Below are 13,433 nucleotides of genomic sequence, written 5' to 3'. Positions count from 1 at the left end.
ACTGTAATATATAAAAAACATCATACACTATGATCCCAGGTGGGATTTATACCAGGAATATAGGACTGGTTCAATATTCAGAAAACTATCAGCAGAATTGAACATCTCAATAACAAAAACAGTAAAAATCGTATGATTATCTCAATAAATGCAGAAGAGGCATTTGACAAAATACAGCACACTTTCTATTGAAAACATTGGAGAATATAGAAATAAATCTAGCTTTCCTTAAAATGATAAGTAATATCTATCTAAAACCATTAGTAAGCACTATCTGCAATGGGTATAAGCTAGAAGCCTTCCCAATAAGACCAAGGGTGAAGCAAGGATGCCCATTATCACCACTAGTATTCAACATTATACTGGAAATGTTAGCTATAGCAATGAAAGAAGAAAAAGAAATTGAAGGAATTAGAATAGGCAATAAAGAAACAAAATTATCACTCTCTGCAGATGATACAATGGTATACTTAGAGAATACTAGAGAATCAACTAAAAAACTAGTTGAAATAATTAAAAACTTTAGGAAAGTTGCAGGTTATAAAATAAACTCATATAAATCATCAGCATTTCTAAATATTACCAAAAAAGTCCAGCAGCAAGAGAAAGAAAGAGAAATTTCTTTCGAAAGAACTGTATATAATATAAAATACTTGGGAATCTACCTGCCAAGACAAGGCCAGGAACTAAATGAACACAATTACAAAACACTTTTCAGACAAAGTCAGATCTAAACAATTGGAAAAATGTTAATTGCTCATGGGTAGGCCTAGTTAATATGATAGAAATGACAATTCTACCTAAATTAATCTTTTCTTTGTTTTTGCTTTTTGGAAGGCAGTTGGGATTAAGTGACTTGCCCAAGGTCACATGGCTAGTTTTTGTGTTAAGTGTCTGAGGTCAGATTTGAACTCAGGTCCTCCTGACTCCAGGGCCATTGCTCTATTCACTGCACCACCTAGCTACCCCTCTACCTAAATTAATCAATTTGTTACATGGCCTACCAATCAAACTACCAAAATTTATTTTATAGAGCTAGAAAAAACAGTAACAAAATTGAACTGGAAGAATAAAAGGTCTAGAATATCAGGGGAATTAATGGGAAAAAAAGTGCAAAAGAAGGTGCATTATTTGTGCCTGATCTCAAACTTTATTATAAATGGTAATCATCAAAACTATCTGGTATTGGTGAAGAAATAGAGTGGCAGATCAGTGGAACATATTAGGTACACAAGACTCAGTAGAAAAAGTGACCTTAGTAATCGAGAATTTGATAAATCCAAAAATCAAACTTTTGGGACAAAAACTCATTTTTTTTGTTAAAAACTGTTGGGAAACTGGAAAATGGCAGAAATTAGGTATAGAAAAATATTTTATACTTCATACCAAGATAAGGTTAAAATGGGTGCATGATTTAGAGATAAAAGATGATACCATAAGCAAATTAGAAGAGTAAGGAATAGTTTACCTGTCAGATCTATGGATAAAGGAAGAATTCAGGACCAAATAAGATATAGAGAGCATTACAAAATATAAAATGAATAATTCTGATTATATAAAATTTAAAAGTTTTTGCACAAATAAAACTAATGCAGCTAAAATTAGAAGGAAAGAAGAAAACTGGGGGAAATTTTCAAAGCAAGTCTCTCTAATAGAGACCTCATTTCTCAAATATATAGAGAACTGAGTTAAATTTATAAGAAAACAAGTCATTTCCCAATTGATAAGTGGTTGAAGGATAAGAACAGGAAGTTTTCAGAATAAGAAATCAAAGCTATCTATATTCATATGAAAAAATGCTCTAAATCACTATTAATTTGAGAAATGAAAGTTAAAACAACTCTTATGTACCACCTCACACCCATCAGACTGGCTAATATGATAGGAAAAGAAAATGATAAATGTGGGAAGGATGTGGGAAAACTAAGACACTAACGCACTGTGGTGGAGTTGTGAACTGATCCAACCATTCTGGAGAACAATTTGAAACTATGCCTAAAGGTTTATAAAACCATGAATGCCATTTGATTCAGTAATATCATTACTAGGTCTGTATCTCAAAGAGAATTTAAAAAAAGGGGGGGAAAGAACCTATTTGTACAAAAATATTTATAGCAGTTCTTTTTGTGGTGGCTAAGAATTGGAAATTAAGGGGATGCTCATCAATTGGGGAATGGCTGAATAAGTTGTGGTATATGAATGTAGTGGAATATTATTGTGCTATAAGAAATGATGAGCAAGCAGACTTTAGAAAAACCTGGAAAAGACTTATATGAACCAATACAGAATGAAGTGAACAGAACCAGGAGAACATTTTCCATAATAACAGCAATATTGTGCAATGATCAACTATGACAGACTTAGCTCTTCTCAGCAATATAATGATCCAAGACAGTCCCAAAGGACTCATGATGGAAAATGCTACCGTGTTTCCCCGATAATAAGACCTATCCCGAAAATAAGCCCTCCCCTTACTGTGTAAGATTTCTCTAAAATAAGCCCTCCCCCGAAAATAAGCCCTATTGAGATTGCTACTGTAGTGAAGGTGATCCCCTGTGCTACACGCTACATTACGGTACCTTCTGTATGCACCGTCCCCTCCCCTGGGTGAAACGCACGCCGCACTCCGAGCTGCATCCAATCAGAGCTGCAGCAGTGAGTGCGTCATCCTGTTCTTCCCCAGTGATTTGCTTGCTGGCGCCATTGAGAGCAGTGCCGCGGAGGAGAGCTGAGGCAGGACAACATAAGCCCTCCCCTGAAAATAAGCCCTCTGGTGTTTTTCTTTCCAAAAAAATTAATAAGACAGTGTCTTATTATCGGGGAAACACGGTATCTACCTCCAAAGAACTGATAGAACTGATAGTCTTTTGAAAAAAATAAGGGGGCAGTAGATGCATAAGGAAAGAAGAGAAGATTAAAAAAATGTTGAAAAACCATGTGTACATGTTTCATCTGTTGTTGTTAACAGAGTTAAAGTCCTAGTGATTGCATTACTTTCCAAATAAAAGCACAAAATGCATGTTATAACCAATCAGTGGTCAAGTCAGCTAACAGGTCTTAACAAGCAAGTGTTGGCCAGCAAGCCCTCTGTGCATTGTCAGGCAGTCCAGCATGCATTGGCAGGAATATGTGCATGTAATGATTTGTTTACAGTAAGATTCTATATGGTTACATGACACAGTATTGCATCATTAAAATTTCAATGCAGGAAAAACTCCACAAATTTACAATAAATTATTAAATTTAAGATGTGCCATTTAAAAAATTTTATATTGTTTTGAAATGATGCAAATTTACAAAATTTATAGGATTAAAGAAAGTAGATTTCTAGGGTAGTGCTGAAGAATTTTTTTTTAAGGGGACTGTAGGTCAAATAAATTTGGGAACCTCTGCCATAGAAAATGGAACTTTAGTTGAGACTTGATAGACATGGGGCAAGGATTTTAAGGGAAAAGATAATGAGTTTTCATTTTGGAAATTCATTGAGTTGAAGATGTCTGAAAGTTGGAGATGCAAGATTGGAGGTCAGCAGAGATACTGAGGTAGGAAAGGTAGATTTCAGAATTATCAGCATAGAGATGGTAATTAAATCCAGGGGAGCTGCTGAGATCACAAAGTGGAATAGTATGGAAGTAGAAGGGGACAGAGGGACCTTGAGGAGCACCTACTGGAAAGCATGATCTGAAGGAGATTTCAGCAAAGGAAACTGAGAAGGAACAGTCAGATAGGTAGAAGGAAAGCCAGGAGAGAGAGGTGTCCCAAAAACCTAGAGAGAAACACAGTACTTAGCACAAATGTTAATTTATTGATTGATTACTCTATGCAAGGCACTGTGTGCTAAGTGCTGGGGATACAAAAAGTGGCAAAATATGGTCCCTGCCTTCAAGGAGCTTACAATCTAATGGGAGAGAAACCATGCAAAAAAATCTATACAAAGCAACCTACATACAAGATAAATAGGAAATAATTCAAAGAGGGAAATGTAGCAGCAAGCACCCCAAGCATCCTCAGGGTCGCTGCCACAACAGGTTCTTGGATATGCTTTGATAAAGGAAAGCAACTCAAAATGGGTTAACAATCAAATATGTATTATTTACCTAGTTCAGGGGAAAAAGGTCAGCACCCCGAACTTCAAAGTATACATACAGAATTATCAAGACAAAAACAGATCAAGTAGACAGATTTCCAAACTGTCCAACCATTACATCCATACCAAACAACATCTGGGTTTCAAAGCCGGGGGGCTCTGGACAACAGCTTTCCAGAGTTTCATCTGATCAAATGACAGAACATTTCTCAAAGTGAGCCCCAAAACAAAGCTACACATCAGGGCTTATATAGCCTTCTCCTGGCTCAGAGAATATAACAACCTTATTGACCCACTGGCCAATCAAAAAGTATCTACTGAAAAACAAGCCTCCCACCCCAGGCTCCAGGTGCATTTTAGCCTAGGAGCAGGGAAGATCTTTAAATTTGCATTTCCATTACAGTAAAGCACTAGATTTAAGAGGGGTTGGGAAGGGCTCCCTATAGGGGATGGGATGGAGCAAGGCAAGGAAGCCAGCAGTCAGAAAGGAGGAGGGAGAGCATTCCAGGTATGGATGGGGTCAGTCAGAGAGATTATCTGGAAACAAGGGATGGAGTGTCTTGTTCATGGGATAGCCAAAAGCCCAGGGTCACTGGATCAAAGACGGCGTGTTGGGGAGTAAAGTATAAAAAGACTGGAAGAATATTTGTATTTGTTTCTGGAAGCAATAGGAAATCACTAAAGTTTTAGTAGGGAAGTGACACGATCAGACCTGCATTTTAGAAAAATGACTGGTGAATGAATGGAGGATGGATTGGAGGGGGAAGTGGCTTGACTCAGGCAGACCCACTTATAGCTATTGCAATAATCCAGGTATGAAGTGATGAGGATCTGCACGGGGGCGGGGGCGGGGGGTCTGCAATGTCAGAGTTAAAAAGGGGACATATTCAAGAAATGTTGCAAAGGTGAGATCGACAGGCATTGGTAACAGCTTAGAGATAGTGAGAGATCATGGGTAGCCAGGATGATTCCTGGGTTGTGAGTCTGAGGGACTGAGAGGATGGTGTTGCCCTCTATAAGCATAAGGAAAGCAAGAAGGGGGAGGGTTTAAGGGCAAAGATGATGAGTTCAGTACCCATGTGGGTGCTCCCTCCAACAGTGCACATAACAACCCAATCATACCTGCTCAGCAGGTACAACTCTTATCCCTGATCTCCAGTAAATCTTCCATGAGGTTGGAAGAGAGAGACAGAGCCACTCAACCCTGCCTTGGGTCTCTTGACATGGAGGCAGCGTGCATTAGCAAAGAGAGTGCTGGACATAGAATCAGGAAGATCTAAGTTCAAACACTACCTCAGATACTAATTGTATGACCTTGGGCAAATCACAGCCTCTCTGTGCCTCAGTTTCCTCATCTGAGGAAAGAATGAGGGGGTCAGTCTCAGTGGCCTTTAAGGTGCTTTCCAGCTTTAATCTATGATCCCATGTAGGTAACAATGGAGTATTCGATGAAGATGCTTAATAAATGTTTGTTGATGGATTGAGGTTATTTTCTGTACTTTGTAAATGTACTGCTATAAATATTGGGGCACATAACTAGGTCTTTTCTCCCCTCTCCCATTTGCAAACCCTTCTTTCTTCATGCAGTCTGACATGACATTACCCTTTCCTTTATCTCCCTGTCATCTACAAATAAAAATCAAACCCTTTAGCCTGATGTAGACACCCCACAATCTGTTCCCACCCTCTCTTTCCAGCCATATCTCATTCTTGGCCTTTCAGCTAAGCCCAATTATGAGCTGCCTCATAAAATTTCCCATTGCCATTTCCCACCTCCTTGAATATCTGCAGGCCCTCCCTCATGTCTGAAATGCACTCCCTTATCATGTTCAGTTTCTTTTCAAGACCCAGTTTGGTGCCACTTATATGGAGCTTTCCTTGATTTCCCTACCAAAAAAGTATTATCTCTTCTCAAATGTTCCTGGAGGTTTTGTGCTGGATCTATCCTTTGACCCTTTACTATTATCCATTATGCTAGCATTGTGCAATCCCCCGTTGGATGATAAACTCCTTGAGGGTAGAGACAGAGAAAGTATCATTTTGCATTGTTGTATCACCAATAGTTAGCATCTAATTAGTGCTTATTAGTGCACCTCATTATCAAGGTAGCATATCGGATAGAGTTTTGGGGCTAGAGTCAGGACAACTCATCTTCCTGAGTTCAAATCTGGCCTCAGACACTTACTAGCTGTGTGACCCTGGGCAAGTCACTTAACCCTGTTTGCCTCAGTTTCATCATCTGTAAAATGGGCTGGAGAAGGAAATGGCAAACCATTCCACTATCTCTTCCAAGAAAACCCTAAATGGGTCATGGAGAGTTGGATATAACTGAGCAATGAAACAGCTATTAATAAATGGCTCATTTTTTTTTGGAGGCAATCAGGATTAAGTGACTTGTCCAGGGTCACACAGCTAGTAAAACTTTGAGGTTGGATTTAAACCCAGGTCCTTCTGACTTCAGTCAGGGCTGGTGCTCTATCTACTGTTCTACCTATCTGCCCCAATAAATGGCTCTTATGTGGTTAATAAGTGGCTATTAAGAAATATCTTTTTGATAATAATCTTAAACTACATTCTCAACAATCAGATTTTTGATTCAAGTTACAAAATTATTTCTGTAACTCTTGTAGTGTGCTTCCAGGTTTTTCTCCAGAAAGATTCTACTGATTATGAGTCTCTTACGGAGATTTGAAGTCATGTCTCCAATTGGGTTTCATTTTTGAATAGTCTTTAAAGTGTTTCTTTCCACTCTAGTCCTCCATCTCCGCCAATCTCACAGTTGTCTCCACCTGGATGTCATACCAGCAATTCAAAGTCAATCGACTCAAATCTTATCTTCCCTCCAAACCTAGCTCTGTCTCAATTTATCTTATCCTGCTATGGCACCTCTGTTCTCTCAGGCACCCAGACTTAAGCCTCAGAGTGGTGATGAGGATAGCCAGGGTGGTCCTCAACTCCACTTGTCATATTAGGATTGGCTAAGGGAACTGGGATGTTTAGCTTGGAAAAGAGAAGACATAATGGGGCAAGAAAGCTTCCCTTCCCAGTATTCAAAGGGGAGTCATGAGGAAGAAGAGAGGCATGCTCTGCAGGGTCCTAGGGGGTAGAACTAGGAGAGATGGATGGAAATTGCAGAACGGCAAATTAGGATTGATAGAAGAAGCAACTTCCTCACAATGTGCTCTTTCTGAAGTCCCAATGACAGTGGTTTCTTGTCAAAGCCTTTTAGGTAAAGGCTGGTTGACAGTTCAGCTGGTATGCTGTGAGCCTGGGTTTCTTAAATTTTGGGGGTATAATTTGACCAGTCTGACAATCTCATGAAATCTATCCCAGAATCATGTTTTTAATTTTTTTGTTGTAATTTGTTTTCAGTCATGCCTGACTCTTCATGACCCCACTTGGAGTTTTCTTGGCAAGGATCCTGGAGTGGTTTTCGGTTTCCTTCTCAAGTTCATTTTACAAATGAGAAAACTGAGGCAGACAGGATGAAGTGATTTGCTCAGGGTCACACAGTTTAGTAACATTCTGAGACCAAATTTGAACTCAGGTCTCTCTGACTTCAGACTTGGTTCTGTAGTCACTGCGCCACCTAACTGATCTTGGTCAAGACCTGAGTTCAAATTCTCTTTCAGCTTCTTACTAGCTGTGAAACCTTGGACAAGCAATTTGACCTCTCAGTAGCTTCACAGGGAAAACCAGACTAATGAAAGCAGATAGGATTTTTAAAAATAGACTGAATTCATGTTTCTTCTCTTGTAAATTGTTCGTGTCTTTTGATTTTGATTATAATGAGGAATGAGTGCTTTCCTTAAATATCTGTCTCTGGACTATTTTGGAATTCACCCTACAGTGCCCATTCTAATAACAATGAGGCCACCAGAGCTGAGTTTAAAATGTTGGCCATTTGGAAGTCTTCTTCAGTGGTTTGGCCTCTCCAAAATAACAGGCTAACTGCAAGACAAATTTAAGTCAGCAATGTCTAGCTAGAAAACTTTTCTTACCCCATGGTGACTATTCTCTTTTTCTCTTTCCCTTCTTCCACATTTGAGTCATTCCAGGACTTTTCAACTAATCCTACTGAGCTGGAGAGGTAACAAGACTAACCAAGCTTCAACTTTATGTTTTTGTCTCTTTTAATCTGGGCCCTTCCTTCTGAAATGAAGCAAAGCATGACTGACCTCAGTCTTCTGGCTTTAGGAAGCAAACGAAATACTAACCAAACCCATGGAAATAAGAAAAACATCTTTGTATTACATAATTTAAGGATCTTTATTAAACAATTTGACTATTTAATAAAGGCAGAAAAGAAATGTTTCCAATGTCTGTCTGTGTATAGGAAAAGTCATAACTCATTATGGAACTAAGGAGGGAGGCTTCCTCTTCTTAATTTTTTCCGCTAATAGTTAAACTAGCAGATTTTCATGATGAGATTTTAGGGGTAAAATATAATTTATTGTATTTTACAGTTGTTTATCGATAGAAAGTAGATCTCCTTCTCTGTTTATACAAACTCTAGTCTCCCTTCCCAGTTAACTCAGTATAAGATAGTAGATCTAAGGTTCCACCAAATTATCTGCCTTCTTGCCCTTTGAATTTATTTGCTCATTCTAAAAAGTAATTTTTATTGATGCCTTTTGTATTTACATCATAGTCATTTCCAGAACAATGAAAAACAATTGAACAGTGAGATCACCACCATCCCCAGAAGTGTATGCAACATTTTGGACTCAGAGTTCCTTCCAGAGAGAGGAGAGAAGGAGGTTTGTTTCCTGAATTGTTTTTTTGTTCAGTCCGGTCCCTGTCTTTGTGAGCCCATTTGGAGTTTTCTTGGCATAGATACTTGAATGGTTTCTTTTTCCAGTTCTTTTGACAAATGAGGAAACTGAGGCAAACAGGGTGAAGTGACTTGCCTGGGAACATGCAACTAGTAAGTGTCTGAGGTTAGATTTGAATTCAGGTCTCTCAGACTCCAGGCCTGGTGCTCTATCCTCTGAACCACCTAGCAGCCCCATTCCTCATTTAGTTCTGGAGACCAAGATTGGTTCCTCAACGGTTTGCTTTGTCCTTTTAATTTTTATTGTAACCTTTTGGGTTTTTTTTTTTTTGCCTTTTGGAGGGCAATTGGGGTTAAGTAACTTGCCCAAGATTACATGGCTAGTTTTTTTTTTTGTGTGGATTTTAAGTGTCTGAGGCCAGAACCGAACTCAGGTCCTCCGAACCCCGGGCCGGCACTTTACTCACTGCGCCTCCTAGCCGCCCGCTCACTGTAATCTTTAAGCAGTTATTGATCCTCTATTGCCCCCTTTCCTCACGGAGGTTAATAACAGCACCTACTTCCCAGGATTGTGGTGAGATTAAGTGAGATTGTGTGTGAGGTGCTGGCTGACTTGAAGGTTCTGTACAAATCATAATTATTTGTTCTGCAGCTTCTGACTCCCCTCAGCATCATACTCTGGATTTAAAATGTGGCAGGTTAAAATTCATTCATTAATTCACCAAACATTTCCTAAAAAGTCTTGCAATGTGCCAGACTGCTGAATGTTGTGGCCACAAGATAAAAAATGACACTTTCACTGCCCTTAAGGAGTTAATACCCTCCCAGGTGAATTCAAGAATATTCAGATGAAGAGTGATGAGGTCTAATCAATGTCCAGAAGATTAGACTAAATGCTCCCAGTAAATTTAGAGCTGTGGACAGTGGATAGAGCAGTGACCTGGAGTCAGGAAGACCTTAATTCAAATCCAGCCTCAGACACTCCCCAGCAATGTGACCCTGGGCAAGTCACTTAACCTTTTGCCTCAATTTCTTCATCTGTAAAATGAGCTGGAGAAGGAAAGAGCAAACCACTCCAGTATCTCTGCCATGAAAACCACAAATAGGGTCACAAGGAGTCTGGCCCCACTGAGCAACAGCAAAAAATTAGAAATGGGAGAGTGCTGCTTCTGCTGGGGGTAAGAGGAACCAGGGAGAGCTCAGGAAAAGCTGTCCTTAAGCACCTGGCTCTCCAGGGAGATTTGAATGAACTTCAGGATTTTGAAAGAGATGATTCCAGCACTTCGAACAGTGCATGGCACATAGTAGGCTTTTAACAAATGTTGACTATGTTTCCAGGCATGGCTTATAAACTTCCTGAATGCATAGAACTGAATGAACCAACATTTATTAATTGCTTACAATTGACCAGGCTCTGTGCTAATCTCTGGGAGTACAAAGAAAGGCAAAAACAGGGTCTTTGATCTCAGGGAGGATTCAAATATGGAACAGCTGGTAGAGAGTCGGCCGTCTAGTTTGGCTGTAATAGTTGGTTCCCTTTCTAACAGCTCCTTGATTTATACTTAGGAAAAAGAAGCAGAACTTGAATATTTTCAGGGAGGAGCAGGAGGGGAAGTGGGGGAGAGGGGACTCTTTCTCCAGAGCTGCCTGCCTGCCCTTGATTCATTGCTTTTAATTTTCTGAGATTTGGGTATTAGGGAAGAGCCCACTTACTACAATGGTACAACCCTGACAGGTGACCAAAATAATGTGTGGCCTGCAGCTGTTTTCATGGATTTATGAATTTGAAATTTTCATTTGCAGCTATTCCCTGAGGCTGTTCCAATGAAGGGGAGATGGGTACACCGATCAATAAAAGAAATGAATGAATTGCAAATCAGTCAACTGTGCCAAGATACTTTTAGGTAAAATCCTAGTGGGCTGGACTTATTGGGTGCTGGAAAGGTGGTGCATGGATAGAGTGCCGAGCCGAGAGACTCATCTCCCTTAGTTCAAATCCTGACTCAGACACTTACTAGCTGTGGGACCCTAAGCAAGTCATTTAACTTTGTTTGCCTCAGTTTCCTTATCTGTAAAATGAGTCTAAGAAGGAAATAGCAAACCACTTCAGTATCTTTGCCAAGAAAACCCCAAGTAGGGTCAGGAAGAGACCGACACAAATGAAATGGCTGAATAACAAGACCAACAAGGGGGAGTCTCCTGAAGGTGGCTGGAATGGGATTGATTTTGGTCTGGGGCTTCGGAACGCGCCCTCCCGGGCTCAGGTTGCACAGAAGTGACAGGATGCTCGGGCCGGCGAGGAGTGCAAAGACCATTCTTGGTAAGCGCTTGAAGGGAGCGAGGCTGCGGAGTCCCTTTCCCAGCCAAGGGAGGAGGAGCCCCTGCACCTTGAGGATGTGAAGGTAATACAGCCTTGGAAGCCATTCGCAGGGTCAAGGAGCCGCCGCCTCCAGGCTCACTGCACGTCAGCGGGAGGAATGCCAAGAAGAGCCCTGTTTGTTGGGATTGTGGACTTGGCCTTGTTCGAAAAACCTTCCGTGAAGGGTTTGGGGCGGGGCACAAAATGGGGGGAGGGAGGCAGTGGAGTGGGGAGGGGAGAGACTCAATCAAACGAAAGGTTTGAAAATGCATATACTTTAGATTCGTTTAGTTCAACTTTCCCTCTCCCTCCCCCATTAGATATGATTAAAACTTATCTTCAGACTAGCACTATTCCCACCGTATTTTTAGAATGCAGTTTAAGAGCAGTGGCCATATATAGTCAGTCCAATGGGGGAAAAACCCATTCAATTATTGTTAAATTTTATTTAAATGTCTAAGTTTCCAAAGGTATAAGCAGCCTAGGTGGGTATCACTAGAAGTGTGACTCTGGGCAAGTTACTTAACCTCCTTTTGCTTCAGTTTCTTCATCTGGAAAACAAGGTCATTGGGCTTGATGGCCTCCAGGGAGCCCTGATTCTTCCAAATTTTAGTGGATTTGTAATCATTTGCACTTAGCTCTTGCCCTGACAAAGTACAGTTCCTCCAGGAGTTCAATTTTCCACCTTGCCAGGTAGCCTGGTTTTTGTATCTTGCTGTAACACTTACTTGTAGGTATTGGACCATGAATAAGTCACAACCACTCTAAGCCTCAGTTTCCACATCTATAAAATGGGTATAGTAATATTTGTACTGTGTACCTCACAGGGCTATTATAAGGATCTGAGCATTTTATAAACCTTAAAGTGTGTGTGTGTATGTATATGTTTGCCTGTGCATCGGGGAACTGGTGTGTGTTCAGAATGTGTAAGTATGTTTTGTTGATGCAAGTTCCTCACGTAGCAGTAGCTGGAGAGATTGTTTTTTGAAGTGTTGTAACAATTTATAATGACAGTTCCTCATATTGTGTAACTGGTTCCAGTCCATTAATACATATAAATAAATGTGTGTATATATGTATATATGCATATACATATATGTGTGGAAAACATAAACTTCAATAAATATTAAGTGCTTACTATGTGCCAGGCACTGTGCTAAATAAATAAGAAAAAGATAGTCCCTGTCCTCAAGGAGCTTATAATCTAATGAAAGAAGACAACACACAAAAGGAAGCTGAAAAAAGGATGTGGGACACGATGCTGGTAGAGTGGATTCCAAGGAATGCAGCTGGTGGGAAATGTCTGAGCTGTAAACCTACCTTAAATGGGTGCTTTGGGAGAAGTTTCTGCTTCTCCCTGCAGCCCTCTAATCAGAGAAGCAGAGGCCCATCCGGGTACTGATAAGGAGTGATGCCAATGATGCCATCTCTGGGATGATGTGAGCTTCCTGGTGAGCTTTTGGGGGGCATGATGTCAGATCCAAGGAGTGCAGACTTTCCCCTTAACAGTTGAGAACCTGTGACCTACTACTAGGTCCTAGTCCCAATGGCCACTCATTCATTGTCTGTAATAGACTCAGAGACTTCTCTGAGGGGAGCTGCTCCTCTCTTAGTCCTTGCTGTTAGTCCTAGTTAGGGACACATTCTGAAGCCCCAGACCACAACACTCACCCTCTGTACACACAATAATATCTCAATCAGGGCTGACTTTTTGATTCTTGTGATTCACAATAGGGGTGGCCCAGGAATATGCACTATTTTGGTGATCCCCAAACAAAACTGCAGAAGGAAGTCAATTTTACTCTTATTGTCAGGCTAGCAGAGAACTCTTATGGAAGAGAGGAAATTGATTATTCCTATTGACTCACTCATCTGTAGCATGGGCAGCAGCTGTTCTAGCAGATTGGCTAAACCAGGTTGGGGGTAACTTATGGACCACAAATCTGTAGGTGGAATGTGGGGGATGTCTACCCCAGGCATGGGAAGACTTCCCCAACAGAATGGGCAGATAAAAACAATTTGTTTGAAGGGCCATGATGTGACTTGCCAACAACTGACGCTGTAGGATGGATGGTGAAGAAAAGAGTTGGGCTAGGCAATCATAGTTAGGCAACAATGCTGGTTTAATGGAGTAGTATAGTTATTACATATCTTTCTTGTTTATACATGGAAAGTTTTACAGTGGGTGTAATCAGGATCACTAGTTTCTCATG

General features: G+C 40.5%; 1 protein-coding gene across 1 annotated transcript in view; it reads right to left on the bottom strand.

The window, feature by feature from the left end:
- CA5A (carbonic anhydrase 5A) overlaps positions 1–13,433 on the bottom strand; it is an 88,515-nt gene that overhangs the window by 65,716 nt on the left and 9,366 nt on the right. The window contains exon 2 of the mRNA XM_069085884.1: positions 11,048–11,353. Coding sequence (XP_068941985.1) covers positions 11,048–11,353 — 306 coding nt within the window. The remainder of the gene's footprint in view (positions 1–11,047; positions 11,354–13,433) is intronic.

Source organism: Petaurus breviceps, unplaced genomic scaffold, assembly GCF_028583685.1.
Source record: "Petaurus breviceps papuanus isolate PSGF00001 unplaced genomic scaffold, PetGlider_PUasm1.0 176, whole genome shotgun sequence".
In the NCBI taxonomy this organism is placed as follows: domain Eukaryota; kingdom Metazoa; phylum Chordata; class Mammalia; order Diprotodontia; family Petauridae; genus Petaurus; species Petaurus breviceps.
This window is presented reverse-complemented; position numbering and strand designations above follow the sequence as displayed.